General features: G+C 42.6%; 1 protein-coding gene across 29 annotated transcripts in view; it reads left to right on the plus strand.

Moving 5' to 3' along the window:
• The window catches only part of ASH1L (ASH1 like histone lysine methyltransferase), a 215,791-nt gene that overhangs the window by 75,084 nt on the left and 122,896 nt on the right, over positions 1-17,811 (plus strand). For all 29 annotated transcript variants that reach the window (XM_070077555.2, XM_070077550.1, XM_070077542.1 and 26 more), the window contains one exon: positions 11,718-16,272. In XM_070077555.2, coding sequence (XP_069933656.1) covers positions 11,850-16,272 — 4,423 coding nt within the window. In that variant the 5' untranslated portion in view covers positions 11,718-11,849. The remainder of the gene's footprint in view (positions 1-11,717; positions 16,273-17,811) is intronic.

Below are 17,811 nucleotides of genomic sequence, written 5' to 3' on the forward strand. Positions count from 1 at the left end.
TACCTTCCCAGGCCATCAGCAGAGAGCTGGACTGGAAGAGGAGCAGCCGGGACTAGAACCAGCGCCCATATGGGATGCCAGCACTGCAGGCGGTGGATTAACCTCCTCTGCCATGGCACAGCTGTTCTTCTTCCCTTGGGCCCCTGCATCCTCATGGGCAACCCAGAAGAAGCTACTGGCTTCAGATCAGCCCAGCTCTGGCCATTGTGGCCATTTGAGGAGTGAATAGCGGATGGAAGACGTCTGTCTCTGTCTCTCCCTCTCCCTCTCCATGTCCCTCTCCCTCTCTCTCTCTCTCTCTCTAACTCTGCCTCTCAAATAAAAATAAATAAATCTTTAAAAAAAGTACTGTATCCTAAATATGATAATTCTTACAAAGTTTACCTGCATATTTTCTTATTGCAATTAAACAAATGTAACACAACATTGCCATTTTAACCATGGTTTGAAGTATAGCATTTATTCAGTGAATTCCCCTCTCAGGAGCCCTGGCAGTCACCAGCTTCTGTCTATTAATTTGATTACTATAATTACCTCCTGATAACAAGAATACTTCAGAAACTTAATTTAAATTTGATATAATTAAAAGTTAAGTTTAGGAGCAGATGTTTTATAGCCTTGTCATTAGAGACATTCGTGTCCCATATCAGAGTGCTTAGATTTGATTCCCAGCTCTGTCTGCTGACTCCAGCTTCCTGCTAGTGCAGACACTGGGGGGTAGGTGGTGATGGCTCAAGTAATTGGTCTTGCTGAATTCATTTATTAGTTCTAATATAAGTTTTTTTTCTTTTGGTGATTTCTCTGGAATTTTCTTTTTCTTTTAAGGTTTTATTTATTTATTTGAGAGGTAGAGCTACAGACAGAAAAAGGGAGAAACAGGTCTTCCATCCTCTGGTTCACTCACCAAATGGCTGCAACTGCCAGAGCTGGGCTGATCTGGAGCCAGGAGCTTCTTCCAGGTCTCCCATGAGGGTGCAGGATCCCAAGTACCACTTGGCCATCTTCCACTGCTTTCCCAGGCCATAAGCAGAGAGCTGGATCAATAAAGGAGCAACTGGGACATGAACTGGTGCCCGTATGGGGAACTGGCACCCAAATGGGAGCCTACTATGTCACAGCACTGGCCCCCTGGGATTCTCTTTATATAAGATGGTGTCATATGCACAGTGACATTTGACTTCCTCGTTTCCAGTGAGGATGACCCTCATTCCTTTTTCTCTTTTTATTTAAGATGTACTTATTTATTTGAAAAGCAAATGACAGAGAAAAGAGGGAGAGACAGAGAAAGAGATGTTACATATACTATTTCAGTCCCTAAATGGCTGCAATGGCTAGGGATGGGTCATGCTGAAATGAGAATCCAGAAACTTCATCCAGGTTTCCTACATGGATAGTGGGGCTCAAGCACCTAGGCCATTTTCCAGTGTTTTCCCGGGCACATTAGCAGGTAGCTGAATCAGAAGTGGAGTACCCAAGACTCAAACTAGTGCTTATAGGGGATGTTGGCATCATAAGAAGTAGTTTAACCTGCTGTGCCACAGTGCTGGCCCCAGAAATGATAGCAACTGTTTTTTTTAATGATAGCAACTTAACATTGATTATAGAGATAGCAAAAGAAGCAAAGAAAGTAAAAGATTAAAATATATTAACAAAGAGCTGTTTCTGTGGCTTAGTAAGTTAAGCATCCTCCTGTGGCACCAGCACCCCATGTGGGCATCCAGTTCAAGTGACTGCTTCACTTTCCATCCAGCTCCCTGCTGATGGCCTGGGAAAGCAGTAGAAGATGGCCCAAGTACATGGGCCCTTGCACCCACGTGGGAGACCCAGAAGAATCTCCTGGCTCCTGACTTTGGATTGGCTCAGCTTCGGCCATTGAGGCCATTTGGGGAGTGAACCAGTGGATGGAAGTCCTCTCTTTCTGTCCTCTCTGTAACTATGCCTCGCAAATGAATAAATCTTAAAATCTTAAAAAAAAAATCTTAAAAAAATAAATATAAAATATATTAACTGAAAACCTCTATATTGGGACAGCATTGTGTAGCACAAAAAACTGTTGCCTACAATGCCACATCCCATTTGGGCACTGGTTTGTGTACCAGCTGCTCCACTTCTGATCCAGCTCCCTACTGATGGCCTGGGAAGGCAGTGGACAATGGCCCAAGTACTTGGGCACTTGCTACCTATGTGGGAGAACTGGAAGAAACTCCTGGCTTTGACTTGGCCCACTGCTGGCAGTTGGGACCATCTAGGAAGTGAACCAGCAGGTGGAAGATCTTGGTCTCTCCATCTCTCTCTCTCTCTAACTCTGACTTTCAAATAAATAAAAAAATCTTAAAAAAAAAAATTCTCTGCTTGCATTGCATTCCTTTCACAATTTCAACTTTTGATGTCCCACTTTATATCTTTTTATATTATTCATCTCAACATATTAGTGTAGCTTTTATTATTTTTAAGTGTCTTGTTTTTAAATTGTCTATGTACCATGTTCACAATATTAGATCATTATCTTACCAGTGCATTTTATACATTCTGATATTTTCTTCTCACTCAATAGTGTTTTTGTTTTTTGTTTTTTGTTTTTTTTAAGATTTATTCATTTGAAAAGCAGAGTTAGAGACAGAGAGAGATCTTCCATCCACTGGTTTACTCCCCAAATGTCCGCAATGGCCAGGGATAGGAGGCCCAAGCCAGGAGCCTCATCCAGGTCTCCCACGTGGGTGCAGCAGCCCAAATATTTGGGCCGTCCGCCACTGCTCTTCAGGCATATCAGCAGGGAGCTGAATTGGAGGTAAAGCAGCCAGGAGTAGGACCAGAGATGGAATTGGTGCCCATATGGAATTACAGACTTGCTGTGCCACAACACGGGCCCCTGATGGTGTCTTTTTAAGTTTGAAGAATTTACATAAGCATTTTCTTTCTCCTCCCTCCCTCCCTCCCTCCCTCCCTCCCTCCCTCTTTCCCGTTCCCTTTCTCTTTCTCCTCCCCCCTTCTCTCTCTCCCTCCGTCCCATCCTTTCTTAATTTGAAAAGCAAAAGAGATAAAGGTCTTTTATCTGCTGGTTATTTTCCAGATGTCCACAACAACTAGTGCTGGGTCCAGCAAAGTCAGGAGCTGGGAACTCTATCCAGGTCTTCCACGTGGGTGGCAGGGACCCAGGTACTTTAGCCATCATTTGTTGCCTCCTGATACACTAACAGGAAGCTGGGTTGGAAGCAGAGCTGGAACTCAACTCAGGCATCTTAAGTGTTGTCTTAACTGTAAGCCACCGCCTGCAGTGCTGGCATCCCATATGGGCGCTGATTCGAGACCTGACTGTTCCACTTCCAATCCAGCTCTCTGCTATGGCCTGGGAAAGCAGTAGAAGATGGCCCAAGTCCTTGGGCCCCTGCACCCACGTAGGAGACCTGAAAGAAACTCTTGGCCTCGGATCAGCGTATCTCCAGCTGTTGCAGCCATCTAGGAAATGAACCAACAGATGGAAGACTTCTCCCTCCCTCCCTCTCTCTCTCTGCCTCTCTCTGTGTAACTCTGAGTTTCAAATAAATAAATCTTTAAAAAACTATAACATGGCCGGCGCCGTGGCTCAATAGGCTAATCCTCCACCTTGCGGCGCCGGCACACCGGGTTCTAGTCCCGGTCGGGGCGCCGGATTCTGTCCCGGTTGCCCCTCTTCCAGGCCAGCTCTCTGCTATGGCCAGGGAGTGCAGTGGAGGATGGCCCAGGTGCTTGGGCCCTGCACCCCATGGGAGACCAGGAAAAGCACCTGGATCCTGGCTCCTGCCATCGGATCAGCGCGGTGCGCCCGGCTGCAGCGGCGGCCATTGGAGGGTGAACCAACGGCAAAAGGAAGACCTTTCTCTCTCTGTCTCTCTCTCTCACTGTCCACTCTGCCTGTCAAAAAAAAAAATAAATAAAAAAAAATAAAATAAAAAACTATAACATTTCTTATAGGTAGGACAGGTTTGGTAATGATAAAATCTGTCAGCATTTGTTTTCTGGAAATGTCTTTATCTCTACTTCGTATTTATAGGATAGCTTTGCCAGGTCCAGTATTCTGGGCTGTAGGATTTGTTTTTTCCTTTTGATAACCGTGAAAGTCTCATTCCACTTTCTCTCATGGCCTATAAAGTTTCTGCGGAGGTCTGCAGTCAGGCAAGTTGGGACACCCTTATATATTGTTCCTTTTCTCTTTAAAAACCTTGTATTTTTAATTTTGATGAACTTGATTATAATGTGTTAAGGTTGACTTTGATCAGTTAAATCTGACTGGTGACCTCTGACCTTTCTGTGCTTAGCTAGGTATATCCTTGTCTATGCTTGGGTGTTTTTCTGCTATTATTTCCATCAATGTGCATTCTATTCCTTTGGCCTTCTCAAGTCCGTATAGTACCTTAATAATTTTTTTAAAGATTTATTTATTTATTTGAAACTCAGAGTTACACAGAGAGAGAAGGAGAGGCAGAGAGAGAGGCTTCACTTTCCAATTGGCCGCAACAGCCAGAGCTGTGTGGATCTGAGGCTAGGAGCCAGTAGCTTCTTCCAGGTCTCCAGTGCTGGTGCAGGGGCCCAAGCACATGGGCCATCTTCTACTGCTATCCCAGGCCAGAGCAGAGAGCTGGATTGGAAGTAGAGCAGCCAGGACTCAAACTGGCGGCCATCTGGGATGCCGATAATGCAGGCAGCACCAACCCCTACCTTAATAATTTAAGTGTTTCTTTTAATGCTATCCCCAAATTCCTGTACCTCTCATTGTTCTTCTTCATTTTTCTTTTTTCTCCCAACTGTGTTTTCAAATAGTCTGTCTTCAGACTTACTAATTTTTTTCAGTTTGTTCTGTTCTCTCATTTTAATGTATGTAAACTTAAAGATTTGTTTTATTTTTTCTAATTACTCTCTTTACTCTGTTAAGCATCTCTTTGTTTTTTTGAAACTTTTCCCCTCCATTTTCTTAAAATTGTTATTTTGAGATCTTCACCCAAGAATTTGCAAATGCTAGTTGCTACCTAGTATTTGTAGTCTCAATTTTTTTTGTTCGGTGAGGTCAAAGTTCTGGAAGTTCTCCATAATTGGTAAGGCATGACATTATCTGCATATTGAAGAATTAGGGTCTTTTTTCATTTTTTCCCTTTTGTAGATATTTGCTTTTTAAAAAATTAGCTCAAAAATACAGAGTGACAGAGAAAGGGAGAGACACAGAGAAAGAGATCTTAACATCTACTGGTTAACTCCCCAAATGGCTGCAACAGCCAGATCTGGGCCATGTGGAAGCCAGGTGGAGGCCAGGAAACAGGAATGCCATCTGGGTTTTCTATATAGGATACCGGGACCCCAGTACTCAGGCCATTTTCTGCTGCCTTCCTAGAAGCATCAGCAGGGAGCTGGATTGAAGTAGAGCAGCTGAGACTCAGAACTGACACAATGATATGGGATCCTGTGTCACAGGTAGCTTAACGCACTGTACCACAACACTGGCCTGTTTTCAGGTGTTTTTTTTTTAACAGAGTGGACAGTGAGAGAGAGAGACAGAGAGAAAGGTCTTCCTTTTGCCGTTGATTCACCCTCCAATGGCCACTGCGGCCAGCACACCACGCTGATCCGAAGGCAGGAGCCAGGTACTTATCCTGGTCTCCCATGGGGTGCAGGGCCCAAGCACTTGGGCCATCCTCCACTGCACTCCCGGGCCACAGTAGAGAGCTGGCCTGGAAGAGGGGCAACCGGGACAGAATCCGGCGCCCTGACCGGGACTAGAACCCGGTGTGCTGGCGCCGCAAGGCGAAGGATTAGCCTAGTGAGCTGCGGCGCTGGCCTTCAGTATTCTTGATCTGGCATAGTTTGCTCATGTACTTTGGGAAATTCTAAACAGGATTTTTTTTTTCCTGAGCCCTAGGGCACTTCTGCTATTTTAGCACTAGATGGAGCTGTGTGTTTTTTGTTTGCCACAAGTTCACTGTTGTGTTGTTGCCGTGTAAACGCTAGAGATGGCGCATCCCATGTTTGTTCCAAATCCACAGTTGCTATATTGTTCAGAATTAATCAGGGATGTGTCTTAAATGGGGGCAGGCCATCCCTACAAATATTTCCGGATTTGGAGTATGTCCAAATACCTCATCCTCTTTTTTTTTTTTTTTTTTTTTGACAGGCAGAGTGGACAGTGAGAGAGAAAGAGAGACAGGGAGAAAGGGTCTTCCTTTACCAGTGGTTCACCCTCAAATTGCCACCGCGGGCAGCGTGCTGCGTGCTGCGGCCGGCGCACCATGCTGATCCGAAGCCAGGAGCCAGGTGCTTCTCCTGGTTTCCCATGTAGGTACAGGGCTCAAGCACTTGGGCCATCCTCCACTGTACTCCCAGGCCACAGCAGAGAGCTGGACTGGAAGAGGGGCAACCGGGACTAGAACCCTTTGTGCTGGCGCCGCAGGCGGAGGATTATTAGCCTATTGAGCCGCGGCGCCAGCCCTCATCCTCTTTTAAACCCATTCTAATCAGGTTTTTGGCTCTTCATATTAAATAAGCTGTTTTTGCATGGTTACCAATGATCCCTACAATGCTAAATCCAAGAAACAAATATATAAGAAGACTTCAGTAAGTTTGTAGAAAATAGATTTCAAAGACATCTGTTTTTTCAAAAATATTTTTAAGTCCGTGCATGGAATAGGAGTCCTCAAAAAGTTCATGAAAATGTGTATTGTGAAAGAAACAATGCATAGATTTTAGTTTTCTTGCACCAAAATAAACTTTTAATTCCATTTTCCCTGAACATTCTAAGTAGCTATCTTGTGTTCTGATTACTACTCCACTCTCACTGCAGAAAGTGACAAGGTTTTCACTCTTGAAGTGTGTTCTTCATTGGAGTTCCACTGGACCACATATTTTTCTCTGTATTTTCTCCCAGATTATCTGCTGGCTTCTCAGTCTTCTAGTTCTTCAGTTTGCTGATTTTTAAGTTGAATCTTTTTTTTTTTTTTTTTTTTTGACAGGCAGAGTGGACAGTGAGAGAGAGAGAGAGACAGAGAGAAAGGTCTTCCTTTGCCGTTGGTTCACCCTCCAATGGCCACCGCGGCCCGCGCGCTACGGCCGGCACACTGCGCTAATCCGATGGCAGGAGCCAGGTGCTTATCCTGGTCTCCCATGGGGTGCAGGGCCCAAGCACTTGGGCCATCCTCCACTGCACTCCCTGGCCACAGCAGAGAGCTGGCCTGGAAGGGGGGCAACAGGGACCGAATCCAGCGCCCCGACCGGGACTAGAACCCGGTATGCCGGCGCCGCAAGGCGGAGGATTAGCCTACTGAGCCGCTGCGCCGGCCATTCAGTCTTACTGTGTTGCTAAAGCTGAACTCCTGGTAGTCACTTTCAATCTTTTCTTTTCTTCTTCTTTTTTTTTAATCTTTTCATGACTTTGATTGCCACCCTTCTCTATAAGTTACTCTCCTTTCTTGTCAAGTGAACTGTATAACAAGCCTCGCTTCTACCCTTGATCTTTATCTGTGGAGCAGCTAAGTCATGGGATTGTGTCACTCATTTATTCAGAACCCTCCAGTGCATCCTCATTTCATTCAGAGTAAAAAACTCAAGCCTTTATAACAGCCTGAAAGGAGGTTCATGTTCTAGCCCTCTGATCACCTGTCATATTATTCTGTTCAGTCATTCAAATCCTGCCACACTAGTATTCTTGGTACTCCTGCTGTGTCATAAATCTTAAGTTTCTCTCCAATACTCACTTGAGCATTGTTTTCCAGCCTTCTTTGTGTATAGTATGTAATTAGGCCTACACTGGTTACATCTGTACTGAACCTAGAAATTTTTCTTGTCATTATTCCATAAACAATATAGTACACCTTCTATTTACATAACTTTTACATTGTGTAAGGTATCATAAGTAATTTAGAGATGACTTAAAGTATGTGAGAGGGGGCTGGCACTATGACATAGTGGGTAAGGCTGCCTGCTGCCTGCAGTGCTGGCATCCCATTTGGGCGCCGGTTCAAGTCCCAGCTGCTCCACTTCTGATCCAGCTCTCTGCTACGGCCTGAGAAAGCAGTGGAAGATGGTCCAGGTCCTTGAGCCCCTGCACCCACATGGGAGACATGGCTCCTGGCTTCGGATCGGCGCAGCTCCGGCTGTTGCAACCATTTGGGGAATGAACCAGTGGATGGAAGACCTCTCTCTCTGTGTAACTCTGACTTTCAAATAAATAAGTCTTTAAAAAATATAAAAATAAAGTATGTGAGAGGGTGTGCATAGTTATATACAGGTATGAGAGACTTTGCTGTTCTTGTGAGGCCCTAAAACCAATCTTAAAGGTAGCGAGGGGTGAATGTATTTCTGAATATTAAAGGCAGTCTTCTAGGGGCCAACACTATGGCAAAGTAGGCTAAGCCTCCCCCTGCAGCACCAGCATCCCACATGGGTGCCAGTTCCTATCCCGGCTACTCCTCTTCTGATCCAGGTCTCTGCTAATGCCTGGGAAGGCAGTGGAAGATGGCCCAAGTTCTTGGGCACTTGTACCTACGTGGGAGACCTGGAAGAAGTTCCTGGCTCCTGGCTTTGGGTCAGCCCAGCTGTGGCCATTTGGGGAGTAAAAACAGTGGATGGAGTGAAAGAGTTGGAGAAGTTCATTGTTTGCCTTTGTTGAGTTATCATTGTCCCTATACATTCCATCTTTTAATATAATCAGATGTGTGTATCTGTGTGTGTGTGTGTGTGCATGTTTTCTTATAAAAAGGTATTGTAACCAGAATTCTGAACTTTACTTTATTCATTAAGTAATATATCCTAGAGACCATTTCATAATAATGTATTAATGTCTTCTTTTCTTGTGGGAGGGAGGTCAGTATTTCATTATATTGATATACTTTGGTTTATTCAGCCAGTCCCCTGTAATTATGTAGATTGTTTTAGGGCTTTGCTATTAAAATGGTGGTTCAGGGGCCAGGAAGATGGCTCAGCCAGTTAAATTGCTGCCTGTGGTACCTGTTGGGTCCCGGCTGCTCCAGTTCTGATCCAGCTCCCTGCTCATGCACCTTGGAAGGCAGCAAAAGATAGCCCAAATGCCTGGGCCCCTTGCACCCACATGGGAAACCTGGAAGAAGCCCCTGGCTTCTGGCTTCAATCTGGCCCAGCTCTTGCCATTGCAGCCATTTCAGGAGTGAACCAGTGGATGGAAGATATCTATCTCTCTCTTTCTCTCTTTGTGACTTTGCCTTTTAAATAAAATAAATAAATCTTTAAAATAAAATGGTGCTACATTTCCTAGCCTTGAGCAGGAATTACGATTTTGATATTCCATATTTGGCTGGACCTTTGAAAAGGAATTCTTGATTGAAAAAGCGTGGTTGAAGGCCTAAGGAAATTTTTCTGTTATCCAAATTCCTGTCTATATAAAGATTGCAACGTTTTGGATATATTACATTTCCCTTCATACTTGCTTTGGGATTCTCTAACCTATTTCATTATTGTTTAGTTTTTTAATCTGTGAGTTCTATACAGTTATTAATGATTAGGACTTTAAAAAATATTTGGTATGGTTATCCCCTTTTCCTTTCAGATTTTCCTAGCTATTTTTTTTAAGATCATTATTTCTTTGAAAGTGTTACAGAGAGGCAGAGACAAAGAGAAAGAGAGGTCTTCCATCTGCCGATTCACTCCCCAAATGACCACAACAGCCAGAGCTGTGCCGATCCAAAACCAGGATCTCGGAGCTGCTTCTGGGTCTCTGACTTGGGCCGTCTTCTACTTTCCCAGACCATAGCAGAGAGCTGGATTGGAAGTGGAGCAGTCAGGACTCAAATGAGTGCCCATATGGGATGCGGGCACTGCAGGCAGCGGCTTAACCCACTGTGCCACAGCACCAGACCCCTAGCTATTCTTGCTTGTTTATTTTCCCCAGTGATCAGTATAATAAACTTTTCTAATTCCTGAAAGAAATCCTGGTAGTATTTTTATTCAGATGGCATTTATAAATTTGCTTAGGGAATATTTTCATCTTTATGTCTTCTGTCTGCAAATACTATATGTCTTTGTATTTTTTTAAATCTTTAAATGATAATTTTATAGCTAGGAAAAGCTATTTAGTGATTACCAGAAAGTAAAACAGACTGTTTTGTGAAGTAGTATATTTTTAAAGTATATAGTAAATATTCATTAGTTTAATAGACACAGTGTCATTTATAGAATTTTATATACAAACATTCTAAAGAAAATTTTTTAAGGATTTATTTATTTGTTTGAAAGATTAGACAAAGAGAGGCAGGGAAAGAGAGAGAGAGATCGATTGATCGATCTATCTATCTTTGATCTGCTGATTCACTCCCCAGATAACCACAAAGGTCAGGGCTCAGCCAGGCTGAAGCCAGGCGATTCATCCAGGTTTCCCTTGTGGGTGACAGGGGCCCAAATACTTGGGCCTTGTTCTGCTGCTTTCCCTAGACCATTACCAGTGAGCTAGATCAGAAGTAGTGCAGTCAGGTCACAAATTGGTGCTCATATGGGAAGCTGGCATTATAGGTGGTGGCCTTACTTACTCTGTCACAACACCAACTCCAGTATTAATTTTAAATTGTTGGATTCGGTGCTATGGCTTAGCAGGTAAAGCAGTGCCTTTGATGTGCCAGCTGCTCCACTGCTGATCCAGCTATCTGCTAATGTGCCTGGGAAAAGCAGTGGAAGGTGGTTCAAATGATCTGCTACCCATGGGGGAGACATATAGTGTTCCAGACTCTTGGCTTCAGCCTAGACCAGCCCTGGCTGTTGCAGCCATCTGGGGAGTGAACCAGTAGATGGAAGATCCCTCTCTCTTGTCTATCTAATTCTGGCTTTCAAAATAAATAAATAAATCTTTTTAAAAAACTTTTCAATTATCTTTTCTATCCTCATACATTTTAAGAAATGACTGCTCTTTCAAGTTCTTTAAGGGAATTTGACTACTCACTTAAGACTATATAGTGAGTTAAAGAAATAGAAGTAGGTCAGAGATTGTCCCATATTTGGTTAGATTTTATTGAAGTCAGTGAGGCAGATAGGCATTAAGCTATTTATTTTAAAAGGGGATCATGGGTTACTATAGCCAAAAATATTTGTTTTAGTTAGTGAAAAGAAAGATGAAAGTGATAAACTATAACTTCACATTTAAATATATCTTAGGGGCTTTTTTTTTTTTTTTTCGCCAGGCAGAGTGGACAGTGAGAGAGAGAGAGACAGAGAGAAAGGTCTTCCTTTTTTCTGTTGGTTCACCCCCCAAATGGCCACTATGGCCGGCGTGCTGCTCCAATCCAAAGCCAGGAACCAGGTGCTTCCTCCTGGTCTCCCATGTGGGTGCAGGGCCCAAGCACTTGGGCCATCCTCCACTGCCTTCCCGGACCACAGCAGAGAGCTGGACTGGAAGAGGAGCAACCGGGACAGAATCCGGCGCCCCGACTGGGACTAGAACTTGGGGTGCCAGTGCCGCAGGCGGAGGATTAGCCAAGTGAGCCACAGTGCCAACCTTGGGGCATTTCTAAAGATCCAGTAATAAATATGGTTGAAAATCAACAAAGACAGTATCTTGATAGCCTCTGTGATAGCAGCAGATGAACTAATATCCCAGGCCATTAGAGTCACATTAGTTCTTTTTAAAGTTCTGTTGTAAATCTTATATCTGATGTGTTGAGTTTGTTGGAATGTAAAGCTAAAGCAAAGTGGTATCAGGTTTACTCTCTGAAACCTTTTTCTTGTTCAAATTTTAGGACCCTTCCAAGTTGTACAAGAAAGCAGGTGATGTTGCAGCCATTGAATGCCAATCTGAAGAAAGCATCCATCTTCATTCACAGGGAGAAAGCACTCCTTTGTCCAAGAAGCTTTCTCCAGTACACTCAGAAATGGCAGATTTTGTTAATGCATCACCATCTACTCTTGTTGGTAGTCGGGATCCTGATTTAAAGGACAGAGCATTACTTAATGGAGGAACTAGCGTAACAGAAAAGTTGGCACAGCTCATTGCTACTTGTCCTCCCTCCAAGTCTTCCAAGACAAAACCGAAGAAGTTAGGAACAGGCACTACAGCAGGATTGGTTAGCAAGGATTTGATCAGGAAAGCAGGCATTGGCTCTGTGGCTGGAATAATACATAAGGATTTAATAAAAAAACCAACTATTAGCACAGCAGTTGGATTGGTAACTAAAGATGCTGGGAAAAAGCCAATGTTTAACCCAGCAGTAGGACTGGTCAATAAAGACTCTGTGAAAAAACTGGGAACTGGCACTACAGCCGTATTCATTAATAAAGACTTGGGCAAAAAGCCAGGGACTATCACTACAGTTGGACTGCTGAGCAAGGATTCAGGAAAGAAGCTAGGAATTGGTATTGTTCCGGGTTTAATGAATAAGGAGTCTGGCAAGAAGTTAGGACTTGGCACTGTGGTTGGACTGGTTAATAAAGACTTGGGAAGGAAATTGAGTTCTACTGTTGGCCTAGTGGCCAAGGACTGTGCAAAGAAGATTGTAGCAAGTTCAGCAATGGGATTGGTTAATAAAGACATTGGAAAGAAACTAGTGACCTGTCCTGTGGCAGGACTGGTCAGTAAAGATGCCATAAACCTTAAAGCGGAAGCACTGCTCCCTACTCAGGATCCACTTAAGGCTTCTTGTAGTGCAAACATCAGTAACCACGAAAGTGAAGAACTTTCTGAATCCCTGAAAGACAGTGCCACCAGCAGAACTTTTGAGAAGAATGTCATTCGGCAGAACAAAGAAAGTGCACTAGAAAAGTTCTCAGCTCGAAAAGAAATCATTAATTTGGAGAAAGAAATATTTAATGAAGGATCATGCATTCAGCAAGACAGTTTCTCATCCAGTGAAAGGGGATCTTATGAAACCTCAAAGCATGAAAAGCAACCTCCTGTATATTGCACTTCTCCAGACTTTCAGATGGGAGGTGGTTCTGATGCATCTACAGCTAAATCCCCTTTTAGTGCAGTAGGAGAAAGCAATCTCCCTTCCCCATCACCTACTGTATCTGTTAATCCTTTAACTAGAAGTCCACCTGAAACTTCTTCACCGTTGGCTCCTAATCCGTTACTTCTTAGTCCTACCACAGAACTAATGGAAGAAATTTCTGAGTCTGTTGGAAAGAATCAGTTTAATTCTGAAAGTACCCATTTGAATGTTGGTCATAGGTCCATGGGTCATAGCATAAGTATTGAGTGTAAAGGGATTGATAAAGAACTAAATGATTCAAAAACTACCCATATAGATATTCCAAGAATAAGCTCTTCCCTGGGAAAAAAGCCAAATTTCACTTCTGAATCCAGTATTCATACAATTACTCCCTCAGTTGTTAACTTCACTAGTTTATTTAGTAACAAACCTTTTCTAAAACTTGGTGCGGTAAGTGCACCAGACAAACACTGCCAAGTTGCTGAAAGTCTAAGCACTAGTTTGCAGTCCAAACCATTAAAAAAAAGAAAAGGAAGAAAGCCTCGGTGGACTAAAGTGGTAGCAAGAAGCACATGCCGGTCTCCAAAAGGGCTAGAATTAGAAAGGTCAGAGCTTTTTAAAAATGTTTCCTGTGGCTCACTATCAAATAGTAGTTCCGAGTCAGCCAAGTTTATGAAAAACATTGGATCAACTTCGTTTGTAGATCATGACTTCCTTAAACGCCGATTGCCAAAGTTGAGCAAATCCACATCTCCATCTCTTGCTCTCTTAACTGATGGTGAAAAACCGTCTCATAAGTCTTTTGCTACTCATAAACTATCCTCTAGTATGTGTGTCTCTAGTGACCTTTTGTCGGATATTTACAAGCCCAAAAGAGGAAGACCTAAATCAAAAGAGATGCCTCAACTAGAAGGTCCACCTAAAAGGACTTTAAAAATCCCTGCCTCTAAAGTATTTTCTCTGCAGTCTAAAGAAGAACAAGAACCCCCAATTTTACAGCCAGAAATTGAAATTCCTTCCTTCAAACAAAGTTTGTCTGTGTCTCCTTTTCCAAAAAAGAGAGGCAGGCCTAAGAGGCAAATGAGATCACCAGTCAAGATGAAGCCACCTGTGCTATCAGTAGCTCCATTTGTTGCCACTGAAAGTCCAAGCAAGCTAGAGTCAGAAAGTGAAAACCATAGAAGCAGCAGTGATTTCTTTGAGAGTGAGGATCAGCTTCAGGATCCAGACGATTTAGATGACAGTCACAGGCCAAGTGTTTGTAGTATGAGTGACCTTGAAATGGAACCAGATAAAAAAATTACGAAGAGAAACAATGGACAATTAATGAAAACAATTATACGCAAAATAAATAAAATGAAGACTTTAAAGAGAAAGAAACTGTTGAATCAGATTCTTTCAAGCTCTGTAGAATCAAGTAATAAAGGGAAAGTGCAATCCAAGCTCCATAATACAGTATCAAGTCTTGCTGCCACATTTGGTTCTAAATTGGGCCAACAGATAAACGTCAGCAAGAAAGGAACCATTTACATAGGAAAGAGGAGGGGTCGCAAGCCAAAAACTGTCTTAAATGGCATTCTTTCTGGTAGCCCTACCAGCCTTGCTGTCCTTGAGCAAACAGCGCAGCAGGCAGCTGGGTCAGCGTTAGGACAGATTCTCCCCCCTTTGCTGCCTTCATCTGCTAGTAGTTCTGAGATTCTTCCGTCACCTATTTGTTCTCAGTCTTCTGGGACTAGTGGAGGTCAGAGCCCTGTAAGTAGTGATGCAGGCTTTGTTGAACCCAGTTCAGTGCCATATTTGCATTTGCACTCCAGACAGGGCATGATTCAGACTCTTGCAATGAAGAAGGCCTCAAAGGGGAGGAGGCGGTTATCTCCTCCTACTTTGTTGCCAAATTCTCCTTCCCACTTGAGTGAACTCACATCTCTGAAAGAAGCTACTCCTTCCCCAATTAGTGAGTCTCATAGTGATGAGACCATCCCCAGTGATAGTGGAATTGGAACAGATAATAACAGCACATCAGATAGAGCAGAGAAATTTTGTGGACAAAAAAAGAGAAGGCATTCTTTTGAGCATGTTTCTCTGATTCCCCCTGAATCTTCTACAGTCTTAAGTGGTCTTAAAGAAAAGCATAAACACAAATGTAAGCGCAGGAATCATGATTATCTCAGCTACGACAAGATGAAAAGGCAGAAACGAAAACGGAAAAAGAAATATCCCCAACTCCGAAACAGACAGGATCCAGACTTTATTGCAGAGCTGGAGGAACTAATAAGTCGTCTAAGTGAAATTCGGATCACCCATCGAAGTCATCATTTTATCCCCCGGGACCTTCTGCCAACTATTTTTCGAATCAACTTTAATAGTTTCTATACACATCCTTCTTTTCCCTTAGATCCTTTGCACTACATTCGAAAACCTGACTTAAAAAAGAAAAGGGGGAGGCCCCCTAAGATGAGGGAGGCAATGGCTGAAATGCCTTTTATGCACAGCCTTAGTTTTCCTCTTTCTAGTACTGGTTTCTATCCATCATATGGCATGCCTTATTCTCCTTCACCTCTTACAGCTGCTCCTATAGGATTAGGTTACTATGGGAGGTATCCTCCCACTCTTTATCCTCCACCTCCATCTCCTTCTTTCACCACTCCACTTCCACCTCCTTCCTACATGCATGCTGGTCATTTACTTCTCAATCCCACCAAATACCACAAGAAAAAACATAAGCTACTTCGACAGGAGGCCTTTCTTACAACCAGTAGGACTCCTCTCCTTTCCATGAGTACCTATCCCAGTGTCCCTCCGGAGATGGCCTACGGTTGGATGGTTGAGCACAAACACAGGCACCGTCACAAACACAGAGAACACCGTTCTGAACAGCCCCAGGTTTCCATGGACGCTGGCTCTTCCAGATCTGTCCTGGAGTCATTGAAGCGCTATCGCTTTGGAAAGGATACTCTTGGAGAGCGATATAAGCATAAAGAAAAGCACCGTTGTCACATGTCCTGCCCTCATCTCTCTCCTTCAAAAAGCTTAATAAACAGAGAAGAGCAGTGGGTCCACCGAGAGCCTTCAGAATCTAGTTCATTGGCCTTGGGATTGCAGACACCTTTACAGATTGACTGTTCAGAAAGTTCTCCAGGTTTATCCCTTGGAGGATTTACTCCAAACTCTGAGCCAGCCAGCAGTGATGAACACACAAACCTTTTCACAAGTGCAATAGGCAGCTGCAGAGTTTCAAACCCTAACTCCAGTGGCCGGAAGAAATTAACTGACAGCCCTGGACTCTTTGCACAGGACACTACACTAAATCGGCCTCACAGAAAGGAGCCACTGCCTTCCAGTGAAAGGGCAGTACACACTTTAACAGGTAAGAGGGTTATTTTGTTGCCTATTATTGTTATTAAAGTAGGTGATAGATTATTTTCACACTGATTGCCTGATACATGTAGTTGAGTTTTTAACAATCTGTCATTTCTTCAAAGTTCTTATTTTCCTTAGATGTATAAGTAAAATAAAGAATATCATTAACTTCATGTGTTTGGAAGATGTATCATTGTCAAAACAACAAGAAACAATACAACTTTTGGAAACTAGGAAGAATTATTTAAAAAGTCTTACATCTTTTTTGTGAGAGATGGCTTATAGAAATAAGTAGTACAGAATTTTTAATATATATGAATCAAGTAATTATTCTTATGTTACAGAAAAAAAGTTATTACCCCTGTACGTCTAAGAAGAAATCCAAGAATTGACTATTTTCAACATTGATGTTACTATTCAGAGACTGCATTTTGTAGAGTACCTTTAGGCATCTTCATAAAAATTGCTGTGATTATATTAAAAAGACATGAAAACATCTGGATAATGCATTTGTGATATCAAGGTGATACCTATAGAGAATTGAGATCTTAGAAAAATAAGAAAAAGTAAGCCTTGAAAGAAAAGATACCTAGGAGTTTTTGATTAGAGATCTCAACCCTCAGAGTTTGTAAATTAACTCTTAAAAAGTGTACGGACCCTCTGATCTTGTAAGTAAAATTCTGTGTTTGTATGGTTGTGTATATTTTAGAGAAAATTAATACATTTCATCAGATAGTATAAACTAAACCACAATATCCCCTCCTATGAATGGAATTAGAGTATTTTGAGAAGTGAGATTATAATATTTAGCACAGTGATTTGCAGATTATTTGCAATTATTTGCAGTGATTTGCTATTACTCCCCTCAAAGATTAGAAACATGTATTAGGGAAAAGAAAAACCCCTTAATGACAATGAGTTTGTGTTCTGATCTTTATTACTCACGAATTTTTTTGGGAAAAAAGGATATCTTAGTAGAGAAACTGATTGTTCTTTAGTTTTATAACACTGTAAAGAGGGAAAAAACTAATTAGATTCCTTTAACAATTTTTTTATAAAGATTTTTAATTATTTGAGAAGTAGAGTTACAGACAGAGAGAGGGGTCTTGTATCCACTGGTTCACTCCCCAGATGGCTGCAATGGCCAGAGCTGGGTTGATCCAAAGCCAGGAGCCAGAAGTTTCTTCTGGGTCTCCAACGCTGGTGCAGGGCCCCAAGGACTTGGGCCATCTTCTACTGCTTTCCCAGACTATAGCAGAGAGCTGGATTGGAAGTAGACTAGAACCGTTGCCCATGCCTATGCTGGCAGCATAGGTAGAGGCTTAGCATAATGTGCCACAATGCCAGCCCCAACAATTTTTAATAAATATTTAGTCAGTAACAGTTATGACTATGAGTTACTTGCCAGACTTTATACGTTATGAGCCATTGATAAATAATAGGGAAGAAGGTGCAAAGTTTCCTTGTTTCATGGAAATTTTGCTGGAGGAGATGGATGAGTTTTTAAAAATCACTTTGTCATGGAAATTCTGATAAAGAGTTCTAA

Source organism: Oryctolagus cuniculus, chromosome 7 (assembly GCF_051225735.1).
Source record: "Oryctolagus cuniculus isolate XC-2025 breed Fujian yellow rabbit chromosome 7, ASM5122573v1, whole genome shotgun sequence".
Classification (NCBI taxonomy): domain Eukaryota; kingdom Metazoa; phylum Chordata; class Mammalia; order Lagomorpha; family Leporidae; genus Oryctolagus; species Oryctolagus cuniculus.